This window comes from Protopterus annectens, chromosome 10.part0 (genome assembly GCF_019279795.1).
Source record: "Protopterus annectens isolate FY-2018-M chromosome 10.part0, PAN1.0, whole genome shotgun sequence".
Taxonomy (NCBI): Eukaryota; Metazoa; Chordata; order Ceratodontiformes; family Protopteridae; genus Protopterus; species Protopterus annectens.
Window position 1 is genome coordinate 640,359,612 of NC_056744.1, and position 26,765 is coordinate 640,386,376.

The 26,765-nt window shown below is 38.0% G+C and overlaps 1 protein-coding gene across 4 annotated transcripts in view; it reads left to right on the forward strand.

Moving 5' to 3' along the window:
* Positions 1-26,765, forward strand: part of HSPB11 (heat shock protein family B (small) member 11) — a 280,522-nt gene that overhangs the window by 33,849 nt on the left and 219,908 nt on the right. For 3 of the 4 annotated variants that reach the window (XM_044085470.1, XM_044085469.1, XM_044085468.1), the window contains exons 2-3: positions 6,286-6,392; positions 17,407-17,475. In XM_044085470.1, the coding sequence (XP_043941405.1) occupies positions 6,286-6,392; positions 17,407-17,475 (176 nt within the window). The remainder of the gene's footprint in view (positions 1-6,285; positions 6,393-17,406; positions 17,476-26,765) is intronic. The other variant, XM_044085471.1, reaches the window with a different exon arrangement.

A 26,765-nucleotide genomic window follows, 5' to 3' on the forward strand; every position in this document is an offset into this window, starting at 1 on the left:
TCAGTTCTTATGCTGTTTTCATTTTCTTCATATTTTATCTTGACATATCCATTTCTTTGATTAACTCATTCCTCCAAGTGATGCCTCCAGGTGCATCTGCAGTTAACTCCTACTGACATCTATAGGTGTCAAATATTACTTGTTCATATTTGCAACAATAATTTCAAAACCATGTTTTAAAAGATTTAATCTTAAATCTTACATAATAGTAAGCCAGCTGCATTAATATTTGACCTCTGTGTAGTGCAGGTAAATAGGTATTAACTGTTGTTAACTGTTGTTTTTATGATATTAATTTATATAGATATAATTTTCACATTTTTCTAAATTTCTCAACAACGAAGTAACACAGACAGAACTCCTTAGCCTCCTATGAAAGCTCTCAGATGAATAAAATGACGCTGACAGTATGTGTGTAACTTGAGTGGTTGCTGAGATATTGTAAGATGTTTACAAAATGCCAATGTAATAGTTACTGTGTTTACTCTAACTTATAAAATTCAGTTTAAGACCTAGAATCTAAAGAATTTTACTACTATAAAAATAGTTGTGCTGAAGAGTTTGCCATTTCATAACCCCTACGGTTCTAGAGATATGAACATGTGTTTGAAATGTGAGGACATAATTTGATTCTGTCAAAAGGCTTAGGCTCCAGCCTTTGAAAGTTGCAGTGCAAACTTCCTGAGCGCCATTGGAGTGAATGAGTTGATTATTTTAACTGGACCTTAATAATTTCTCTTGCACTGCTTACATTTAAAGCTTTCGATAAGGTCATGTCTTGTTTTATTAGCTTTCCCTTTTTTATACTTTTCTTATAATATACAATATGTTTTTTAAGCACCTTTACTGAATTATCACTTTTGACATAGGCAAATTTACATTTGTATAAAAGTAATCAATCTGTATTAACAAGTCCACATTTACAAACATTATACTTCACATATCTTGCTACATATCATATAACCTAAGCATCATTACATAAATTGTTCAATTCCTGCCTTTTTTTAAACAAGAAACATCCTTATTAAACCATCACTTATGACACAGGCAATCATGCATTTACATAAATGAAAACAAACCACACTGACACAATCCTAGTTAAAAGCATTTTACATCACAAACCATACTGACACACTCCCAGTTGCAGACATTATACATCACTTATAATCTACCCAGTTGTTTTCAGTCGAACATCACATAGCTCATTTAAGTCCTCCCTACTTTTAAACCTCATTCCTCCTCTGTACATATTGTTCCCACAATTCCCATATTTTCCTATGTAGTTTGCTCCTACCCTTTTCTAAAGATCTCGATTCCAGTTGTTTTATTTTTAGGCATTACAACTACCACTGCTTTTTTCCAAGATGTTGGTACATTATAATAGAATATGTTATCTCTTAATGAATCCTGTATCTTGCCAGATTCACAGATGTTTGTGTCATTTACTTGGTCCTTTAGGTCAGTAACATAAACTTCCATAGTTTCTGTAGGACTTTATCCATTTGAAATGGACAAGTATTGGTGTTTTTTTTTTTTTTTTTTTTTACTGGACTTCCAATAATTACTGTGTCTTTCTCCTCTTTGAGAAAATATGAAGAGTTTGATATCTTTGACCTTTTCCATACCAGCATTCAGAAATATGGGAAATTGTAGCTTTTTAGGCTTCTCAGATATTCCACTTGTAGTGGGGAAGATTCATTTTCTGGATTCAGAACTTCTAGTTTTCTTCTAAGTTGTCTTGCATCACGAAAATTTCTGATGGCTGCACTTGGGCTATTTTCTGTCTGCAAATTATTCTTCTGTACTTCTAAACACATACATTCTTGAAGACTATCTACATTTCTTTTCTTCACCAGTTATTATTTCCCTAGTTCTGACACTATGCAGTGTCTAGGTATTTATCACTATGCATCTATACGGAGACAATATGGATGTGGTCCAGTCCCCGATGAGCTATGTATTAAGAGTAATTCCTAGAAGTATGTATCACCCTAAATGCAAACTCCCTGTAGATTGGCATTGATATTTGAGGCTGTACACTCCATATACTCTATTTTGTGGCACTGCTACCAGGCCATCCCTGAACACTTTTGATAAGCATTACAAATTGGATATGAATACCTAGATCTGAGTCTTCAGTTAGGAATACATTTGTTTATAGGTTCATACTAGGCTATCTGCCCTAGGGTATTTATAAGCCTAGCCAGAATGTGTTTGGCTTTCGCCACCCATTTTAAATTAATTTTGCTATGCCCTTTTTCGAGGTTAGTATACTGTACCTCTGTCTAACAGTGACACAGAAGTGATACCCGGGTTAAACCTATGATCTCCCATCCACTCATCAAGATTCCTCTTGAAGAGAGTCAATGAGGGACTCTGCCTAACCTGGACTGGGATTTTATTCCAGAGTAAAGGGAGCCACTGGGTTATGAATCTGTCCCTCCAGCATGTCCTATTTATTTCAGTGCTGAGGTTCAAGTCTCTTGAGCGCGTAGCTCGATGGGATTTGGATTTTCTGAGGTGCAGCATGTCCATTAATTCCGGGTTGGACATGGCTTTATACATCAGGCACAGATCGCCCATGAACAGGCAGTATGCCACTGAGTAGAGCTGGAGTTTCTTTAACCGGGCAGCATATGGCATCTGTTTGAGCCCTTTGATCCTCTTGGTGAGGTACTTTTGGGGTCTTTCCAGTTGCTGCAGGTGTTTGGTAAGGTACATCCCAAAAGGGGCATTGTACTCAATTATGGGCCTGATGAGGGATGAGTAAAGAGGCACGATGACCTCCCCTGATCTAGATGTGAATCCCTTAATGATTAGGTGGGCTATATAAAATGTTTTTCTAACCACTTTGGCCACGTGGTTGTCAAATGAGAGACTGCTATCAACTTGGGTCCCCAGGTCCCTAATTACTTCTTCTGTACTTAATGGATTACCACCTATGTGGTAATTTGTGGGCACTTTGTTTTTGCCAAAGGGATGACTATACACTTTTGGCGTTTAGCTTGAGGCCATGGCTCTGGCAGCAGTTGTCTGTTTCTATGAGGCCCTTTTGGAGGATGCTTGTGTCGGCTGGAGAGTCTATTATGGCGCCCAGTTTGCAGTCATCTGCGAACTTGGTCAGCCACAGTCCTTCCGTGTTGGCCTGTACCTCCGAGAAATATATACCGAACAAGAGAGGTCCCAGGACTGAGCCTTGTGGGACGCCACTTGTAACTGGTTTGGAGTCTGACATGGCTCCAGCAATTCTAACCATGTGGGTTCTGTCCTTGAGCCAGTTTGCAACCCATCTAGTGACATAGGGGTTTATATTTAAGCTGGTGAGCTTATCTATAATGATCGAAGGCTTTTGCGAGGTCCAGGTAGGCTGTGTGGACCACCTTCCCCTTGTCAATGGCCTTGGTGACTGTTTCAAAGAAATCAACCAGGTTTAAGAGGTTAAAGAAATGTTTCCATAGGACAACCCAGCAGGATAAAGCTGAAGAGTCTAGACTGCTGATCTGTTTATTTAGCTGGAGTTCTGTGAAATCACTTACAAGGATTATGGATATTTAACACAATGCTGGATCTGGGAGTATAACTCTTGCTGCAGGAAGTAGCTCAAGGCAAAGGACAACAATTCCTTTACAACTGTAAGGTCTTCAAGCTTCCTTGAAACAATTATCAAACAGATTTTCAGTAATTCAGTAGAATCCAGATAACTAATTCTAGATAAGATATAGCTGTTGCAATAATAAACGTTACTGTAGTGTAAAGTACAAATCAAGTCTCAAATTATTAAAGTAAGACAGTTCCTCATGCCAGTACCTCCAAAAAAAAAAAAAGACCAGAAAAATGCACTTCAGTGATAATCATGGGGATGACAAATAAAAAATGCTTACAACACTAATTACAAGTCATACTACAATGTATCCAGCAAAAGTTAGTGCAGCACAACGCAACACAGATACAATGGTAATAGCATCAACAAGGCAGTGACAACATCAAAGCTGGAATGGCCTACAACATTAAAATGTTAACTAATTACTCATTTAGCATGTAACAAAAAAAATGGAACTAAAGGGCAAATTGACCCAAGAATGTTCATTTCTCTCACACTGTATATTTTAATAATTTGCAGTCAGTATACAAGCAATAGAATCCTGACTTTATGGGCCCTTGGATTCATAAACATAGTGGATAGTTGCATAAAAGTATTCACAACACTGTGGTTAGTACTGTGCAATTTAGTGCCACAACTGATGTGCACAGATCGCAGTAATGAACATGGGCATTTGGAATATTTGTCAGTTTCTGTGAATGACACACCACAGCTGTTAGAGCACAGTGATGTACTCATAGCCGGCCGTAGGCATAGGCCAACTAGGCAGCCGCCTAGGGCGCCGCTCTAGCAGGGGCACTTTTCCAGTATTTATTTGGTGTAGGTAGACCAGGATGGGGGCGCCAGGTGGTGTGGGGGGGGGGGTGCCGTGTAGCTCTTTTGCCAAGGGCACCAGTTGACCTAAGGCCGCTCCTGGATGTACTGTGTGTAGCTGTGCTGCAGGTAGAGAAATCAATGTGTAGGATGAGAGTGCTACAGGGAACAACTGCTTAACCAGATATTTACTAAAGTAGCTGTTCTTTGCTCCACCGTCATGTGTAGTAGAGATTTATAAATATTTGTAATTCATTAGGCATGATGGCAGAGCTAGGGTCATTACCATATTGTAGTAGTGAGGGTATTGTGTACTGTATGGAAGCAGGACATGTTTTGGTTGCTGTAGCAGGATTGCCTGCACCACAGGGAATACTGTTATCAGTAGAGTGTTTCCTTTCATGAAAAGGATTTGTTTTTTTTAATTCAGTTCTGATGTGCTGCATCGCTTTAATAGCTGATTAGCACATCATGAGGAAACCAGTATCATTGTGGTCATGTATTGCACCATCTGTCAATTTACAGTTCAAATCCAGTAAATTATTCCTTTGGGACCAGCATATAAGCATTTGGTGCTGTGTTTGTGAATTGCATACAGTCCTGGGGTGTCGTTTGCATGTGTACTCTGTGTTTTGAGTACAGTGGCTATACAATTGAGTAAGACTGCATACAGGGTCTTATCGCACTGCTTATCGATTTGGATGACTCGTGCTGGTCTTTAATATGTCATTCTACTGCATACCAGCCCTATCCACTGTTACACCGTTTTATGAATGACACCCATTTTAGTGATAAGCAGGCAAAAATAACCAAAACTTAAACCATAATTAATCAACATTAAATCGGCTATGTCCACTGCAACCATCTGCTAACATCTTATAGTTGTAATACTTACTTAAAGTCACCACTTTGTAAGACAGATGTTGTAGACCAAACAAAACTTAAAAATTATCTTGTTTGTCTGCAAAGGATTTTTAATGGTTTTCGTACACTTAGTTGTATGTATTTTTTCTACTTTTTTGTCTGTTATCTATTCTTTTAGTGCATTTATTCATCAGTTTTGGTTTAACAGTATAATGTCATAATTTTATACTTGACATTGCATAGTGTTGGCTTGAAAGCATTGATATTCACGTTGTATCAATTTTAGTTTTATATGGTTTACTTTGTGCTGTATGGTTTCAGCAGTGCTTATTTTTTTACTCTGTTGTGCTTTGTTTGAGGAACACTTTTGCATGATATGATTTTGTTAAAACATTTCTCATTTCCTAGTGGTTCCATTGACCATTCCAGGAATGTGATTTTTTTTAAACCTTTAGAAGTCAAAGATCAAGATAAACAAATCTGGAAACAGATAAATTTGAATTCAAGTGACACCTAATGATTGTTAAATGAAGCTTTAATATTACATGTATATTCAAATATAAAGGTTGAACTGTTAGCTTATTATCAACAAGCTTGTAGTGGATATGTTTTTTATTATGCTTATACTATTGTTTTAATATAATTTTTTATATAAGGAAGTGTTTTTATTTTTTTTAACCAACCAACCTATGCATTTTTTTTGTATTACATGACTCGTTCACTTTTTAAGAGGTTGAAAAAAGGATGTGTCTGAAGAAGTTCCTTACAAGCATAGGGATGAAAACTCATGTATTTTATTAGAGTAAAATATCTTTCTATGTAGAATTCCATTTTCAGTGTGCTTTTTGTTTATTACTATTCCTTTCATGGTAGTAGAATCAGAACTTTTAATGTACATTTCAGCAGTGCTTTTATATTTTTCAAATCTGTACTGTTATAGGGAGTATACTCCCACAGCTGTTATTGTTTAACCATGTACATTTGTTTTTGTTTGTTATTGCCTTCAGGAGAACAGATACCTTTTGGATGACAACAGGAATGTTTCCTCAGCAGTTCATTATCAGCTTTAGTAATCCTATAAAAATCAACACTGTGACAATCCAGTGTTACAATGGTAAGCTATAAAATTTAGCGTTACAGCATGATTTACACAGTACCAGTTCTGAGAAAATAGGAATTCCATCTTCACCACATTTATGATGAAGAACTTTTCCAGGTTATCTGGCCTTTCACTTCTACCCATAGTACTGTGTAGCTAGGGACCCTACTCCAGATCTCTATTAATATGTTTAAGATGCATCTCATCTGTAACTGTCCCCAAGCTGCCGTTTTATTTCTGACATAGTGGATGCTTTTTTTTAATGTCTTCTCTTGAGGTTTATGTGTACTTATGTTAGTCTGTTCACTTCTGACTACTGAATCATCGGTCTCAAACTCAGTATTGGCATTTTTTTATTTGTTATTCCCTCCCCTTGGTGTTTACCATTTTTCTTTTTATTATATTCTTGTTGTATGGCTGCTATTCATTTTATTGGTTTCTCTTTTAATCAGAAAACAGAAGACCTCTTTATTATATGTTTATTTTTGTGCATTTTTTATTTTATTTATTTATTTATTTTATTTATCATTTGTTGACCGGGAAAGTCCGACTAGGTTCCACAGAGCCTGTTTTCAGCGGAGGCCCGGGGAGAAATGCTCCAGATGCATGTCTTTGGAATGTGGGAGGAAACCGGAGTACCCGGAGGAAACCCACGCGAACACAGGGAGAACATGCAAACTCCACACAGAAGGCACCCCAGCTGAGAATCGAACCGGTGAACCTCTTGCTGTGAGGTGACAATGTTAACCGCTGCACCACTGCGCCGCTTTTTCTGAGATGTAAAGTATATTTTAGATAATTGTCTGTACAAACCTTAAATGTAGACTATGTTTTCCCTTTTTCTTGGGATCAAGTATGTTTTATGAAGTCTAAACTAGTTCATCTGACTTTGGCTCTATCACCAGCCTTCAACAGACTTTGGTCTCAGTTTGCCTGGCTCATACATCTTTCAATTATCCACTTCATTTTATTTTTAGATTGATATCCTCAGTGTCAGTCTCCATACTGACTTTTGACCTCAGCTAAAGGTCAGCTATCAAACATCAGAATCATAAGGGTTGACCCCTTTTGACTCCTAGATCGTTGGCAGGTTGATAGTGATTTTGACTTCTGACAATCTGATCTTGATGTGGGTCAAATTCAATCCTGACTTTAACAATGCTCATGACCTTGACCCCACTTAGTTTCTGAGTCCCTTCTTGACACTGATTTTAAATGCCTGGGTTCAAAGTTGATCACATTGACATATGATCTTAGCCAAGATGAACTTGTAGCATTGCTGGAGGTCAGACTCGATGTTGATAATCTTGACATCAAAAGTGCCAGTTTAGCTGATCAAAGTCTGTGTTTAGGGTCAAACTTTTGGATCACAGCATGCTTTTCAATGGGTTGTCTTGAATACTTCTACTGACATCCTTTGGGAATATCTAAGGCTTTTGTCCACTTGCACTTCAACCTGTCCATCCTGCACAAAGGGATGGATTTAGAATATCACTTAATATGAGTCTCCAGTGAAACTTCCACTTCAGTTTTAGTACCCTTCTGTGTAAATATTCAGCAGGTCTAGTTTTGCATTTGTCACCCTGAGCAGTAACACAGGAAATGGAATTTAACTTTCTGTTAGTATATTCAGATTATTTTGTCTGCAGGTGGAATACTTATATTTTGCTTTGTATATTTTATTTTTATATGTTGTATTTTATATGCTGAATTTTAACTTATGTTAGTCTTCAGTGGAAATGTTCACTGTGACATTGAACCACCGTATGTAAGACTTTCCATCCTTCTTTCCAGTTCTGACTGGATGAGGAATTTACACACAAGTCTTGTACCAGCCTCTGTAGAACATTACCCACTTGTCCTGTTCAAACCACAGATATAACTCTAGTGTGCATTAATGTATGTTATTTCTAAGCTGAATCTGTCACCACACATATTTTATGCAACACCTACCACTCTCCTTTCATGTTCTGTCAGGAAATGGACTTTGGTTATGGATCAACATATCCGTAATTTTGGAAGAATTTACCTTTGTCCTTCTTCCATTTTAATCAAGTGCTTCCACCCTCCTCCTGGTACCAAATAGTACAGGATCTGTGTATCTGAATGTGCACCTGATGCTGTCAATTTGACCATGCATTCTTGTGTTAACAAAAGACAGGACTAACTTGCTGTAAAAAAAAAAAAAAAAAAAAAAAAAAAAAAAAAAAATTCTTTCTTAATCTGGCAGGATTTTTCAGTCAAAAAATAAAGCCTATGTGTGCTTCTAAAGACTCTACTCAGTCTATTCTTTTAGATACTGAAGAAAACAGTCATGCAGACATCCCTAATGAGAAATCGCATTTTCAGAGATTTTATCTAATACGAATGAGGTTTTCATTGAGAACAGTATAAGGCCTTTAGGACTCAGAAAATGTATTATGATTTAATGCAGCTACCGATACCTAAAGCCTCTTCCATTCCTCCTGTTTTCCTTGCTTTATAGGATGGTTTTCTTGCTGCAACCAGTCTACCTGACAGAGAACCTTTGACTGCCAAAAGATTTGGTTGATTGTATAAGGTAGTCTCATAAGTACCTGTTTTCTAATCCCAGGGTAGACCTAGTAGTCATTTCGCTATCTAAATCTGCTGCTACGAAGCAGGTTACTGCTTGTAACCCCTTTTCCTCAAATAAAGATAGAAAGGCAATGGATAAGTTGGGTAAGATGCTGTCTGCTTCTAGCACCTTAACTTTTAGAATTTTAAATTGTTGTGTCTCTATGTTAAAGTTGTTGCTTGTGTCTTTTGACAATATGCAGACGTTGTTAGCCAACCTTTTATCTTCTGAGGTGAAAAACTTTGTAAATACTTATGTGACAAATGTTTTTCAAGTTGCTAAGCATATTCCAAAGTGTAATTTTAATGGCTCTACTTAAGAAGTGTGATGAAAAGTGTGATGAAAAGGAAAATATAGAAGTGAAATTGAATATTTAAATGTGTAAAATGCAATATTTATATAATTTTTGTAATTTGTAGTGTATATTTGTGTTTTAGGGGGTGGTGAAATGATTTGCTTGTTTGTTAGGTAGTGTTAATTGACTGGGAATGTATCGTGATTGGAACAGCTTTGTAATATATGGAGTATGGTGGTGGCTTGAGTTATTCCATGAAGGCAATCTGCTGAGGTACCAGAAGCACCAGTAAAGGAGGTTTTGCTCACAGCTGTTGGCTTTATTGCGTTTCCTTATATTAAATGGCAATGGGCCAGTATTGGGGGGTGGGTATCGGGGAGCAATCGGGGAAGCTTCCCAGTCAGCATGATTATTTACCTCTTCTGATTCCCTACCAGCCCACCCTAGCAACTTCTCCATCTCCCTTGGACTTCACCTGCCCTTTTGGCATTAAGTATTTAAAAAAAGGTGGGTTGTGAGGGTGATCCAGCAAGGGTACTCCTGACAATGGGAATCCTCCTCTATTCCTGGGAACCCCCCCCCCCCTTGCATTAGAAATCAGATTTCTCTGTTTCTTTCCATTCTTCATAACATGATGGTCCAGGGTGTAATAGAGCCAGTGTCCCTCAGTCATGATGGTAAAGGCTGTTACTCAAGGATTTTCTGGTCCCCAATCCAGGAGAATCCGAGAAGCCAGTACTTCATCTTCCAGATTTAAATTTGCATATCAAGACTCCTAAGTTCAAATGCTGTCACTTCAGATTCTGATACCATTGATCACAACTTTCATGGTAAAGCTAAACCTAAAAGGGCACCTACTGTCATATTGTCATATTCATATTGCCAAAGTCAAAGTAAACTTTATTGTCATACAGATCAACACAGTGGAAAAAGTGTGCATCACTGTAGAAAATTTCGATACTCAGGCTCTTACCATAAGAATGACAGTTTATAGAAGGAAGATGGATTAAATTAATAAAAATTTAGATAGTAAGAATAAAATTCAAAGTAAGATACTAAAAATAAATAAAGTAAAAAAAAGATGAAATCTTTTTTACAGCAGAAACAAAACAAATACAACAACATTGGGAACAGACTCAGTAGAAATATAAGGACATATAAAAAAACAGTAGTATAAATAAATTAAAAAAAGACACACATGTAAAACTTAGCCACCACCAATATATGCCATAAACTTAACAGTATGCAGTTTTCAAAGTGCACACATAAAAAGTGAGCTATGCAGAGAGTTACGTAAATAATTTATAATAATAATACTAATAAAATATATTGCTATGCAATTCAGGCATTTCTTAAGATTTGCTATGTTTGGCTTACATTATCAGTTCTCTGTGTGTTACACTTTGGACTTTCCACTGCATCAAGAGTATTTACAAAATACCTATCTCTAGACATTGCTTATTACAGACTCCAAGGCATACACATTTTTATTTATTTTGACAATTATCGTATCTTTGCAGGCTCTTTTCAGCTGTCAACAGTCTCTGAAAACTGTCCAGGGACTTCTACTTAATCTGGAGTTTCACGTTAATTGGCAGACACCTTCTCTCATCCCTTCACACAAAGTAGTATTTCTAGGATGTTTGTTGGACCTGACTGTAGGAAGACCTTTTCTCCCTCCAAACAAAGTATAAACATTCCATCAGTTCTTTTGACTTCCTCAGAATTTTGGGTTTCATGGCATCTATGATTATCATGCTGTCCTTGGTCAGACTACACATGAGAAAATACAGTGGTACCTCAAATCTGTCTGGACTCGGCATCTACACCCTTTGACTTTTCAGATTACAGTTTAGTGATTCGTGAAGAGGGAGATTGGATGCAGGGTAGACCAGATAGGCTGTAATCCAGGCCTTCCATTCTCCTTTCTACCCCCTCCCCAGTTAGTCACCACAGACTTTTCAGATTTGGCATGGGGAACACTTTCAAAAGGGGGAGAAGTGCAAGCTCAGTGGAATCCTCAAGGCAGACCGCTTAAAATCATTTCCAGCCCCCAGGGCTTTTGCAAGTTTACATCAAAAAACATCACTGTGATGTGGTACATAAACAAGCAAATGGGGTACTAGGTCTTACCCTCTTTGAAGACTTGCTATGATGGCCTGGGAGATGGCAACGAAGTTCAGTTTGACTGTTCAGGCTTCATGCATTCTGTCAGAACAAAAATTGACTGCAGAGATGCTAAGCAGGCTTGCAAATGGAAACTTTGTCTTGAGATCTGCCAAAAACTGATCCAGCTGTGGCCAACACCTTAAGCAGATCGGTTTGCCTCCTTTCAGAACAGACAAGTAAAGAAATTTTGCTGCAGGGCATCTTGCAAACAGTCCTGGAAGACAAATGCCTCCTCATTCCTACGGAGAGGAATGTTCCTGCATGCCTTTCTAGCTTTTCCACTAATATCCAGAAGGACTCTCCAAAAATTGTGTTGGTGACTCCATTTGGCACAAGCAACAATGGTTCTCCATTTTTTTCATTTTAACCAAGAGCAGTTACCACTAGGGGGTTACTTGCACAAGACGGGAGTTATTTGATACACTCCTTCCTGAAAACTCTTCAACTAACTGCCTGAATGATATAATTTTGATACATTTTAGACACCTTTTTTCTGAGGAGGTGCAGTAGATACTAAATAAGGTGAAAGAAAATGCTACTAGTAAGTCGTACATGTACAATTGGATAATATTTTATAGTTGGTGCCAGTGCAGGATCCAGGAGCATCTTCAGGCCAGGCTGCCTCGGTTTTGTGATTATTTGTGTGAATTACTGTCCTGTGGCCTATCTTATTCCTCTTGTCAGGGTGCATTTGTCAGCCATTTCTGTTGATCTGCCCTTTGAGCCACCCCTTTGTAACCATGTTCTAGTTAAACAGTGTTTGAAAGGGGTGTTGCATATCTGTCCACCTAGGGATCAGGTGGCTTCTCCTTGGGATCTCAACTTTCTGTTTGAACAGCATACTTTTTCTTCCATTTGAACCAGTGCATCTGGCTGAATTGAAGTTCTTGACATGGAAGACTGTTTCACTTATTGCTATGATATCTGCTAGGAGAGTATCTGAGTTACAAGTACTGATGACGAGTCAATCCTACCCTGTTTTTCGTAAGGGCAGGGTTTCTTTGAAAAGTAATCCCTATTTTATACCTAAAGTGGTTCAGAGTTTACTTTAAGCCAGACTATTCATTTCCTGCCTTCATTCCTGAACCCAAGAATAAGGGTGAAAAGATTCTTCACAGTCTTGATGTCCATGGGCAGCTCAGATACTACCTAGATAAGCCTTCATGAAAGATGATCAGCTTTTTGTCTGCTATAAAGCTAGGAGAAAAGGATGACCATTGTTAAATCAAACTGTTTTTAGGTGGTTACCTTTTGTTATATTCAAAGTAATAAACTACTTCCAGGCAGGATAAGGCCCCATTCCACAAGGGCTTTGGCTTCTTTGGTGACTTTCTTGAAAGGAGTGGACTCTAAAAAGTGTTAAAGAGGCATCAACTGGGTCTGTACATACTTTTATAAAAATACTACAAACTATATTCATTTTCAAGCTCTAGAACTGGCTTTGCTTGCACTATTCTCCAGGAGCTCCAGGAGTCTTATTTTATTAGCCTCTTCCCTTTTTTTTTAGTTCTCTAAGATATGGTAATCTCATAGCCGGCCTTAGGCATAGGCCAACTAGGCGGCTGCCTAGGGTGCCGTTCTAGTAGGGGCACTTTTCTAGTATTTACTTAGTGCAGGTATACCAGGATGGGGCACCGGGTGGTGTGGTGGGGGTGCTGTGGAGCCCTTTTGCCTAGGGCACCAGTTGACCTAAGGCCACTCTTGTAATCTATTCTTGTAGCTTAGGCTACTGCAACCATGATCTGTATGTTAAGCATAGTACAGCTGTGTAAGTAAATTTACCATAACAGTAGATTTTATAATAGATCACTGTTGATGTACCCTCCCCTCCTGACAGCCACCTTATTTTGTCTGTTTCCTTTTTTTGTTGCCAGGGTGTGGCTGTATGCACCCTTTTGTATTTAGTTTACTGTTGAATTGTTTCCTAGCATTGTTCTTTCACGGCTCTTGCCTCCCTTTCTATGCAAAAAATTATCTAAAGTAGTTTGCTTTCCAAATGTCTTTATGGAGCTCCTCTTGAAGTCCTGACAGTTGGAGCTCATGGAAATCATCCTTAAGTTTTAAGACGCTTGGCAGGTCATGAGGGTTATGACCCATGAAGTTTAGGCTACTGTAATAGTGATCTATTAAGTATATCTACTATTATGGTAAGTTTAATTACACAACTGTACTATATACAGGTCTACTTCACAAGAACAAAAGACCACATTAATGAAAGTCAGATCACTGAGACCAGATGAACGAAACCTCAGGTAATCGAAAGACCAGAAGCGCGAAATTCAAAATCCCGACATTACGGGATTTTGACAAACTCAGGTAACCAAATAATACTGATGAAAAAAACAATGGATAATGTTCCAGTACCAGCAGGTGAAATTCGAAATGAAATAAACAGCAATCCAAATTCAAAAGTCTTAATAGTGTTAAAAAATTTGAAAGTCAAGCCACACAGGTCGTCTCTTGAATTGTAGCGGTTTATTTAAGCACCAAAAATGAGCTTTTCGTCGGAACACACTCCAACTTCCTCAGAAAACCAGTAAACAGTGTCTCGCTACAGGCCGTTGACTTTTATACAAAAATGTTAAAAATCACATGATCAACAATTGCTAGTTAGTATTGAATTGAATACTGACACAACCCCCATTTTAGAAAATCCAAGTTACATCGGACATTTAACAAAAAAGTCGATAGAAACAAATTAAAAACTACTGCCCAAGGTGACATAACTTCGGTCGTACCTACAAAGCTGTATGCCAAAGATAAAGCTTACCCCTAAACAGTGATGATGTTCAGATTAGTAACTACTTATAACAAACACCACAGTAAGATGGTAATACATTGTAAAAGCACAAATCACCTAGTAGATGTTGATGTATGGTTCCATGAACAGTGTGATCTCAGAGTTAGAATATTAAAGTAGGGGGTGTTGGGGGTGCAGGGGGGCTTGCCCCCTTGTCTATCACTGGTGTAGGGTGGTGTGTGTTGTAGTGTGGGGCTGTTGTGTGTGTGTGTGTTTTTGTGTTATGTATGTCTTTCACAGTTTCGGGATTTTGATGTTCGTGGTTTTGCGTTTTTGGTTTTATGGAGTTTCAGTGTTGTGGTCTCGTTGTTTTGGGTTTTGTGGTTTTGGCCTTTCATTCTTGTGAAGTAGATCCCTATATACAGATATGTTTAAGATACAGGTGGGCTTCAAGTTCAGATTTTTTTTTTCAAGACTCCTGTCATTAAGCAGAGCCTCCCTAATGTGTTCTGAAGTAGACTTTACTAGGGTGGAATGCCCAGCAGACTCCGACCAAAAAACCACTGTGGTAGTAACAATGGCTACAATGCAAAAGCCTCAATAAAGGAATTACAGACCATCCCTAGTGATGCAGGAAGGCTTAACAGCCATCTCTTCCCAAGTGGATACATACTGGATCTGCTAAAATGACACCAGCTGTGTAGCCAATTTTTAAAGCCAGTTGTCTTGTCTTTGAATCTTGGCATCATTCTAGGTGATAGCAGAATACTATTCAAAACCAGTGTCTTTCATCCATCAGACTCATGCATAGCACTTTCAGTTGTATTCTTCTGCATGTCCCTTTGGGTAGAGCACCCAAGCCATAACTGTATTTATAAAGATGGAGAGATGTAAGAACCCTCGTTATATCACAGATCCTGTCTCCAAAAAAAGAGATTGCCATCATCCTGTTTTTATCCAGCCTTTTGACAATGGCATCCTTATGCCTTGGAGTCTACACTCTTATGACTCTAAGAAGTATGTGTATTAGCTGTGGCTATGTAGGGTGAAGGTGGGAGTGTTTCTGTATGAACTAATGGCTGAGGATTATTTGGCTTTATTCTTAGAGGCTTAGACAGTGTTTTTTTAATAACCTCCGTGTAAGCTGGTGTAGTGCTGGTGCTGTGTTGTGCTTACAAAATGGGTTTTCAAGAGAGAGTGTAGTCTTCAACTTCAGTAAATACTTGCTCTTCTCACATACCAGATCATTATTAGGTATCAATAAAGATTTTTCGGTAAACATGAGGCAGTTGTATACTGCCTCAAAATACATAGCTGTTAAGCTGGCTACAGAAGGGAAAAGAATTGGATGAGATTTCATAACAGCTAGTAAAGTCAAAGAGTTATGAGAAAATGAAATATCTTAATGACTTAGTTTTGGTATAAGACAGCAGGGTAAAATGGATTAGACTAGAAAACATTGATGATATGGGATATGATTAGTAAAGCTCATCTAGAAATTAAAGAGCAAATGGACTTGCAACAACAAAAATGAATGGGGCTTGCTGAGCTCTTCATTCCCTTCATACGTGTATCTTGCAGCTGCATGTTTGATCTGATCAACACGTTGTTTATATATATTATTAACAAAAGCACAGGTACAGTTATATACATTTGGAAATAGCTAAACATGAGAGACAGTGGCTATTTCTACACATAAGGGATCACATTTTGGATGGGAATTATGAAAGCTGCATGAAATTTTTTGCTCAGAGCAAATGAAGTGCAAGAGTCGTATGCTGTACTGGTCATTGTTAATGCCAGAAGGTATTCCTTTTGGTGCTAACATAAAGCAAGAAAGTGTAAAGTATTTGTGATGGTGCAATGCAAATGACCATTATTCTGTGCCATGTTCAGTTCTACGTTGGATTAAAAAAATGCATATCACTTGAGCCATTCGGGGTTTTGATGGAAAAACTTCTTCAGACTTATAAGGCTTTTTTCCACATTTGAAAAACGTATTTAGAAATGTATCTTGCAAAGTATTCTGAAGTTGATTTTAGAGAGAGCAGCTACATAAAATTATAGCGTGTGTCACCCTAACTGATAAACTGCCCCTTTTCCTTCCAACACTGCCCTAATTAGCAGATATATTTTCTAATTTCTTGAAAGACCTATCTGTGGCCTCTGTTACTTGTTGTGCACTTCTTTGATATTTGTATGGTTGTCCAGTATCTCCATTTCCCTCTGAGGCTTTTATGCTGTGTAGATAAAACATGCAACCCTAGCAGCATGTGAATCCATTAATGTCTGTTTTATAAGCACAGTATTCAGGACCCACTGTGACATGCTGCATTCTGTCATATATTGCCAGACAAATTCAACACTGCTATGCTTTCAGCAGCAGCAGGAGTTAGGAGGGTGTTGAAAAACACCATTTTGTTGCTACAAAGAAGGGAAATGGGGTAACCCTGGGCATTGGACATTATGTTGTACTATATGGGAGGTGAGTGTAGAGTGACCATAGAAAATGAGCAGTCTGTGTCACTCTTTGTGAAAGTTGTCAATAGACAATAGATATTATTATATTTCTGTTACACAGGAAGAGAGGTGCCACTGTATGGCATATGGTCTTCAACATGTAAGAGTTGAAAGAGCTTTGCATGTAGACAACATATTTTGCTACACAGGAGTTGGGGTGTTGCAGGAGACTGATCATTATATAGTTGAGTATTTAATGAGCACTTTAATTTCAGGCTATGGGGTGTCTGGTGGGAGAGGCCTATCTACATTATACTGGTTTCAGAAGGGCAGAAAGGACCCTTGACATGATTAATAGTGTATAATACATGGTTGGATTATGTGCTACTTGTTTGACTCTTCTGAATGCAGCCTTCATTATGTATTATGATACATCGAGACACTCGCAGATTAACACTATCAACTAATGTGTTCATGTCATAAGCAGCCAGTGCAGTAAGGTTCATGAACTATCTACACTGCATAAAGTGTGCTGCAGTGTGTAGTGGGATAGGTCTTCAGGTATCATACTGAGAAATACCATGCCTGACATTTGAAAACTCAGTAAATGGAGTGGTGCAAATTTTTTTTAAACAAATGCATCTATTTTCTATTTTATACATGTGATGCAAAAGTCATTTAAACCTTATTTTAGTTTATGTGATTTTTGAGTTTTAATCAGCTAGTGGACTTAATTTTATGTTTTGTGGAATTTCTGTTTGTTTTTCAGTAAGATGTTTAAGCATTGAGAAAAGTGCATCTACAGAAGTTGCAAACTTTGAAAAATGTACTGAAAAAGGTAAGCCAGTACTTAAATATGTAGAAAGTACTAATGAAATTAGTCATTAGTCTGATAATGTAGTGTGCAGTGTTTCATTGTCTTCAGGATCAAAGCTGTATCAAATAAATGTATCTCTCAACTGTCCCTGTAAGTCTAGCCAATTTCCTCTTACAAATTCAAAACAAGTTCTTTTCAATAATTTTCAATGCCTGGTACAAATGGAAGCAAAACCCATCACCGTACTTAAGGAAGCACTTCACTCAGCTCTGGTACCAAGGAAATCAAGCAGATAGAAGGCATAAAGTTAACGTTCTAGAGTGTAAACAAAACATTCTAATTAATACAACTGAATAATTTTGGAGTGAAGTAAGCTGTCTAACTGGACATAAGCGCATACCCACCACCACTACTGCTAACTTCATTCATTGCTCTCAAGGCCAAACATCTAGTTTAGATTTTCTCAAAGAATTTAGTATGCATTCATGTATTACACCCCCACAATTTGTGTTACCAATCCTCTTTTCCCACTATACCCCCTTACAATCCTGGATTCTACTTCAGGAACATCAAAGCTATTATAGACATTATAATACAACTTGTAGAAATTCCACTCAATTCCCCCAGAGGGTATGGTAACCTAATAATTTGATTCTTATACCACTGTAGAGAATTCATTAATCTTCCCTTCCAGCATATTTGTAGTTTTGTATGGCATAAGACATAATACCCATCTGCATAAGTAAAACTTCTACTGTTAAGATACCAAAATAATTTCAGACAACACAGTTCAGCAAAAAAGAATAGTCCTGTTTATTGCAGAGAACACATGTACATGCAAGATAAGGCAATCAAAGTTTCCCTCTACTCAGTCTCCTATAGATTGTTGAGGGGTTATCTATGCCTGGCTTACAAAGTGCCCACAAACTCCACACTTACGAATCTCCTGCATATTTGTAAGTCAAACAGTACCAGAAATATAAGGTCTAGAGACCTGAATTTTGTCTGTGACTTAAACAGAACATGCTGGAGAGACAGATATGTGTCCCAGAGACTGCCCTTCCTATGGAACAGGCTTCCCATCTATGTGAAGCTGAGTTTGTCTAATACCCAGTTTAAGCACAACCGATACCAGTGTATGGGGAATACGAGATTTACACTGGACATGGCACCCATTTCCCTTGGGGAGAGAGGGAGCTTATAAATGCCTGGCCCTCTGTCCTATTTGGATAAAGGACGTCATTAATCTTTTGGAAAAACTTGGCTAGGCTTAGAAAGGACTCCCCTGGGTTGTTAGTCTAGTAACAATCTATTAATCTGTGAATCTGTAATGTTTTAATGTGCATGCATGTCAATAAATATATGCATGCATGCTTTGTAATGAATCTATGTGACTGAATCTATTCATTTGAATGCAGGTGCTTCAGAAACCTATATGCATATCTTCTTCTGAAGAATCATCTTAATATGTTGAAGCCCAGTTAATCAAAAGTAAACTTGCCAAATCTGGCAGTCAAAAATCGTGGTCTGTGAATTTTATTAATATCAGATGTATGGACAAGAGATGGCAGTTGTCGTATGGTACAGTTCTCTTAACATAATGTAGCCTGTGACCTCAGAGTTACTACGTTAGCAGTAGGTAGGAAAGAAAATGGTAAATTCTGGTAGCAGTGATTATACCCCATTTCTCATAGGTCTGTGTATGTGATCATTATTCTGAGTGTGTGTTACGTGCGTGTATGTTTTATAAACTGCACTATAAACTAACATTTGCTGGAGCTGTCTCCAACAGACAAAGGAGAGTACACAATGAAAGGGAAGGAGGGAGGGGTTATATACTGATTTTAGGCAGTGGCTTAACTGCATATCTGCAAATAATTTTACATACATAAAATACACAGCAAAAACAAAACAAAACAAATAAACCAGACAGCATCTCTGCATAGAGTGACTTCACCTTCAGAGTCCTGACTCCCTTTTTATGTATATGCAAAGAATTAGTGCAGAGTCCTTAGCAAACTACACCACAGGAAAGTTGTGAAATATAGTCTTCCTTCCTCCCCACTCTGACATTTATACACTAGAAATACAAGAGTCCTAATTTTACAGATGGTGTCTGCCAAAAGGACAAACTCACGCATTGTGCCCCCACCCCCATGGGCATGAACTTGCACAAGAAAGTTTTACGTGCTATGGCTGTGGACTCTACTACAGCCCCTGGTAGCTGTGGTCTTATTATTTTCCAAGCACTGTGGTAAAATTACTAAACCATGAAGTTAGTGACCTGCACACCCTCTCCCCTAATCAGTTTTGCTTTGTGAAATGTAGATCCTGTCTCCTCAGCCTAGGTAGTTTATTTTTCAATTTAATGGATGCCGTTGACAAAGGCTATTTTGTTCATGCTGCTTATGTGTAACTTGTAAAAGCCTTTAATGCAAGTCTCCATACTGGTATTATCGACAAACTCACCAATCTGAACATAAACCCCCGTGTCATCCTTTGGATTGCAAATTGTCTCCCCAGTTGAACACAATCATTTGAGTTGGTGGTATGTTCTCACCTTAATGTATGTTGCTAATGGCATTTCCCAGGTCTCTGTCCACACTTGACTAACCAGGTTTGTCTGTCACTGTAAACTGGGAGTTATTATTGACTCCCCGATGGGCGGTCATATCTGCCAAGATGGGCTTACCAGAACCAAGACTTAGTGTACTGACCACACCCTTAAACTTGATGCCAGAAGTGTAAATGTAGATGTTCATCTTTAGATCATTGTTATAGTAGCCTAAGCTACATGGGTTGTAGCCTGCCAAGGATATGGCAACTGACCATCTTCCAAAGCTTAAGGACTCCTTCCACATTCCCTAACAGTTGAACAGCATGAGGAGAGTGGTATAAAATCAGGGGTTAGGGTTACAAATTGTTAGAATTTTCTTGCTGTCAAAGTACACTTTTCCGTCTGGGTTTCAAGTGATTGACAGTGGGCTAGCAGTTCTCCAGAGATGGATACACAACTCCTCTCTTGGGGAATACTTTCCACTTCATTAATTTTTAAGAAAATATTGTCTTTTCTGTCAGAAATTTTTGTTAGAAGCAAAGAATCTGTCCATGTGGAAGACAGATGCCTCTCAACTTTGTACCAGAGAAACATACTTTTTCCATTTGAACCAGTACATAAGGCTAATATGAAGTTCTTATCTTGGAAAGTGTTTTTACTCATTGCTCTGACCTCTTCTAGAAAAATATCTGAGTTATAAGCTCTAATGGTGAGTCATCTTTTTTCTGATTTTCAATAAGATAAGGTAATGTCGAGAGCAAATTTTTTCATATATGCCTAAAGTGGTTTCAGAGTTTACATTGAACCTGGCAATCATTCTTTTTTTTTCTTTCCAGAACCAACAATAAGAGAAAACGAGTTTTTCATCCTCTGGATGTGTACAACCAACTCTGATACTACACTGGCAGGATAAAAGCCTTCAAGAATTCTGATCAATTGTTTATTTCCTATGAAAGTAAGAAGAAGAAGCAGTCAGTATCAAAACAGACCATTTCTAAATGGTTGTCTCATGCTACTGTTTTTTGTTACTCTCACTATAACAAGACATTTCTAGGCAAGGTCTAGGACCACTCTTTCAGAGCATTGACTTCTTCTGTGGCTTTTTGGGAAGAATTGTACTCTAGAGGCAACAACTTGCTCATCTGTGCATACCTTCACAAGGCACTACAAATTATATTTTTTGTCTGGGTCCAGAGCAAATATTGCTAGGACTGTTTTCCAGGAGCTCCTGGATTCTGACCCCTTTCTCTTCTCACTTTTTTCATAAGCTCTGTTAATCTACCATTAAAGCTTAGGCTACTGAAATTTTAATTTGTCCAAGTCTTTTGGGTTTCTAATACCACGACGGGAATGGACACCATTCCTAAGTCAAAGTATGGTTAAAGTTGATATTAGCCAGACGTGCTATTCACAGTACCCGCAATGTGCCCAGTATTGACTCCTTCTGCAATTCATATGAAGTTATGCAATGGTAATGATGAACATATAAGCAGATCACTTTTCCACTAGGGAGATCCTTCTTCCATCAATCTTTTTCTGTTATGTATTACACCAAGGTGTGGATGTTTTTATTTACCTTGGTTTATCACATGTACCTTAAAGACTGGGCTCTAGTCTCCCTTCTCCAAGGCAGGAAAGCTCTAAAGGTTTGGAACCCTACCACTGACTTTATATGGCAATCCTTGAGCCCTTCAGTGGTTAGAGCATGTGGAATTTGCCTTAAAGCTTTGGATGATGGTCAGTTGTTCTATCCTTGGCAAGATATAGCCCATATTGCTTGTACTACTACAAAAGTGATCTATTCGAACATCTACTCGTATAGTAAGTTAACTTGCACAACTTTCCTTACAATGGCACAAGGTTCTATGCCAACAGCATATGCTTACACTACTGAACTGAAGAATTGAGACAAAGGCTTTGATGTCATTGCAAGAATTAAGCCTCGTTCAAATAGTTTTGGAGGCAAATACTTGCAAATGCTAAAGTGTTTTTCTGTTATGTTAGACCCTAAGCAATACCAGTTGAGTTGCATGATCCATTACTTAGAGACAGATTAGTTAATGATCAAACAAGGAGCAAGCTATTAACAGAAAAAGAAGAAATTAAAAGTCAGAATGCAAGAACATATATGTGTTATTAAAAATAAAAATGTGAACATTCTAATACTGTGTTGGAGGTAAGGAAACCTGCTACTAAAAATTATACTAAGCCAATTTGAAAATATTTTTGTAATTGTTGCCATAACAGAGAACAGGACTCATCTAGAGTTGGGGCACCACTGATTTATTTTATTTGTATTTGTTTTCCAGACCACTGACCTCCATGGACCTTTTTCAGTCTCAGCCTGGGAGTGGGGTCTGGTTAAGTGACTTAGTCACACAGTTGGGCAATAGAAGCTGAGGGAATCAAACCTTGAATCACTGAACCACAGGAAACAGCTTGTTAACAGCTCGTTAATCCTCTAAGCCAACTGCCAAAGTAAAAGTGGTTCTACAGCATCTGTGTGAATTGCTCAATTCAGGCCTTCTCTACTATTCAGTTATGGTACATTCCTCAGCTGTCTCTGCTTGCCAGTCACAGGATCCCACCCCTTTTTCCTCATTTTAAGTTAAATAGTTTGTAAAGGGGGTTTACATATTAGGCCATCTAGAAAGTGGGTGCCACCTTTTTGAGACATGAATTTTGTTCTGGAGAAACTAACTCTGTATCCTTTTGAACCTGCAACCAGCTCGTCTCTAAAATTCCTTACTTGGAAGACTGCCCTGATTATTGCTCTACCTTCTGCTAGATGGGTATCTGAATTACAGGCCCTTATACCTACTCTTGTTTTATTTGATCTTTCAAAAGGATTGGTGAGTCTCAGATTTATACCTAAAGTTGCCTCTAAATTTGACCTTAACCAGACTATTCATCTCCATGTCTTTTATCCTGTCCCTGAAAACGAGGAAGAAGGGATACTGCCTACTCTAGACATCCATGGACAACTTTGATATTACTTGGTCAAAACTTAGGATTTCAGAAAACCTATTCATCTGTTTGTATGTTATGATGGTAAGAAAGAAGGTAAGACAGTTTCTAAGCAAACCATTTCTAGATGGCTGTCTCTGGCTATTAGTCTAACCATGGCAAAAATACTCTTCAGAATGCTGAAGCTCATTCTACCAGAGCTGTGTTTGTGAACTTTGGTATTATGGTGCTACGAGACTTTAACTGTAATTTAAGAAAGTGGTCACAAAGTATTACTCAAGAAATTAATATATGTAGAGAGATGATGAAAGGTGGAAGATAAAGGGTGGGGAGGAGGGACATTTTGTATGTAAAGGAGGTTGCATGAACAGAAATAGATTATGCGTTCATTTTTGAAGGATTGTGTGAGGTAGGGGATGGGGGGGAGGTCAGAGAAGGGAGATGCATTTTACTGACCACGCAATTTGGGTATGAGTAAGTAAAAATTAAGAGGAAAAGCATAGAATGTAAAGTTATTAAAATATTAACAGGTCTAAATGAGAAATCCGTGGTGTTTCAAGAAGACATGAAGCTGTTGTAGTTTAAACACAAGTCAGTGAGACCATTGTATAACACATGGACAGAATGGTATGTAAAGTATAAACAAAAATATCAGGTGGAATATTTAAAGATTGAAGAGGATATGATAAGGAAACAAAGAGAACAGTATAAGAGTCGATAAAGGAATATTAGGAAAAGTTAGAAAAAGAAAAGGAAAAATACAAATGAGATAGAGATTGAAAAGAAAAAACAATGAAAAGTAAAATATTAATATTTATGTTGAAAAGTAGGAAGAGGAATCACCTTTTTTGGAAATCATAAGACCCGAAGAAGGGAAATTATTTTTTTAAATATTTGAGTGGTATTCTGGTCTGTGGTCAAAAGCTGTAATGAAAGTCATATTAGGAAATGTAATAAAAGGCATTTGTGAAGGTACAGGATGAGAAAGGAAGGGCATGGAAAGTTAAAAAGGTAAAAGAGGGGGATAATAAAGAACTAGAAAAATAAATGACAAAAGAAGAATTTGAAGTACTGCGAGAAGTAAGTAAAGATAGTGTACCAGGACTGGATGTGTAGAGTTATAGATTTTATGTAGGAAAAGTGAAGAGAAAATGATGGTTCAGAAGATGCCAATGAAAGGTTAGGGTGATGCAAAAATGAAGAAATTTGTTAGTTATTAGGTTTATTTTCAAAACATGAAAGTGAAAATCTTAAAAACTGGAGGCCTGTTACATAGGTTCATAGGTTCATACTAGGCTATCTGCCCGAGGGCATTTATAAGCCTAGCCCATAGTTTTGTGGCTTATGCCACCCCTTTAGTTTGGAGAAACTATGCCCATTATTTTACTGTGCCTCTGTCGAGCAGTGACACTGAGGTAACCCCTGGGGTGTATATAGGTTTATAGGTTCATACTATACATTAGGGAATGCATACTACACAGTATCTATGAAAATATGATAAAGTTTAATAATGTAATAGGTGAAATGATGTATGAAGGGGTGTAACAGGTAAAAGTAAGACAAGTGATGGATATGCTAATTCTTATAAAATAAGTGATATTGTACTTGGAGAAAACTGAGAAGGGAAATAGTGGTACGTGATTGTAGCTAAAGTATTTAACAGTCTAGAATGTCAAAGTATGTGGGGATTATTAAGAGAGTAGGGGAAAGTGAGGCAGTAAGGAATGATCTAAAGATGATATATAAAAGGGCATGGAATCAAGGTTTGGTTAGTGGGTGGTTAAGTAAAGTACAGGAACAGAGAGGCAAAAAACAGAGCTAGACCATGAGTGAATTATTATTTGTGTTAGTAATGAATGCAGTATGTGTACATTGTAAGAATAATAATAGAGGAGGTAGTGTGAGAAATATATATAGACAAAAGTTTACCATATTTGTGAATTATGCAGATGACTTGGTAGTAGTTATGAAGACTAGGAAGGAGAGGAAGGAAGTAGTTATAATAAAAGTACAGGAATATTCAAGTTATGCAGAGCTGTGTTTTAATAAGAAGTAGAGTAAATTATTTCAGGATATAGTTAAGATGGATGCATTTTTAAGACAGAGATTAATATGTCAGGAATTGGGTGAGCAATGCAACAGATAGATTTACATTAAACCAAAGAGAAGAAGCAATGGAGGTAATAAAAAGTACAGTTTATTTGTGAAATACATTTTCTTTTGCATCCACCTGATCTACTACCAACTTGGCAGCTGTGGCTTCAGTTTAATGTCTCATCTGAAGGAAAGCACATTAAAGAGTGCAATTTGCTCCCTTATACTGCAGTGCAATGCAATGTTACTATTAGAAAATGAATCCCAACTCCCAGTGTGGGAATATAACCCAGAGTTTTTTTGATCCTCCATCATAAGAAGTGAAGGTGCTACGTGACACTTCTGTACCTTAGAGTAGAACATGTTATCCTTCAGAAGGAAGATGGGATCTTGTACCCTTCTGTATTAAAATCCTTCTATTTCTGCTACGGACCTTTTTAATTTAGCTTCTCAAAGGTAGTTTTTTTGTTGTTTAGCTTTATCCCCTTGCCCTGGATAATATCTGGAGACTCCAATTTCCATATCACTCTATCCTTTTTTGTGGACAAGCACTCGTATGTCTTTAGGGAACACTCCTCCAATCATCCATCAGGGCAGTTTTAAAAAAGTGGTAGATGCAAAAACTTGCTTTGTCCCTGCATGGTGAACCTCAAAGTTCATGTCACCTGAAGTCTCAGAGAGGGAAAGAGGCACATAAAGGACATGATGGCAATCATTCTGACACTCATGGCTTTCAGACCTTTCTGGAAGCCCAGAGTCCTGAATGTAGTTATAGACAATGCTGTGGTACATAAATGTCCTTTTCGGATCAGACCCATAGGTAGTATGCACCAGAGATAACCTGTTTGCCTGTCAGAGCAACAGACGATTGAAACGCTTCTACTCAAGAGCCACACACAAAAGGTTGGGCAGTGATGCCTTCTGTATGAGTTGGGTGCATCTGTTTATTTATACTTTCCCTCAGACACCCCTGTTCTAATGGATAGTCCAAAAGCTGAGGGATGAGAGGCCAGGAATCATACCTTAGCACCATTCTCCTTTTAGAGGTGGTATGGGAGAAGCTACTAGTACTGCCTCAGCACGTAAACCCCCTTATCACAGTTCAGGGATAGTCCTTGGTACATTACTGCACCTAGAAGGCATTTTACCAAGGCTCTAGTCAAGGAAGAATAAAATAAGTACATTCTGCTTTTGTGCCTGGTGACTTATTTTATCTGAGAGTCCTAGATACCTCCCAACCTATCCACTCTGACTCACTGCTTGGAAGATATGAGTTGATTATTACCCTTTGGCCACTTTTATTCAGAGGAAGTGCTTAAGATTATGAGGGAAGCTAGGAGGGATTCTATTCGTATTCTATTATTATATAAGCTATTCGGGATGTATCTCACCCGACATCTGCAGCAATTGGAGAGACCCCAAAAGTTCCTCACCAAAAGGATAAAGGGACTCCAAAATCTGTCATATGCTGCCAGATTGAAGAAACTCCAGCTCTATTCAGTCGCATACCGTCTGCTCAGAGGTGACATGTGCCTGACATACAAGGCCATGTCCAACCCGGAATTAATGGACATGCTCCACCTCAAAAAATCCAAATCCACCAAAACCACTAGAGCAAGCGACTTAAACCTTAGCACGGATATAAATAGGGCGTGCTGGAGGGATAGATTTATCATTCAGAGACTCCCTATGC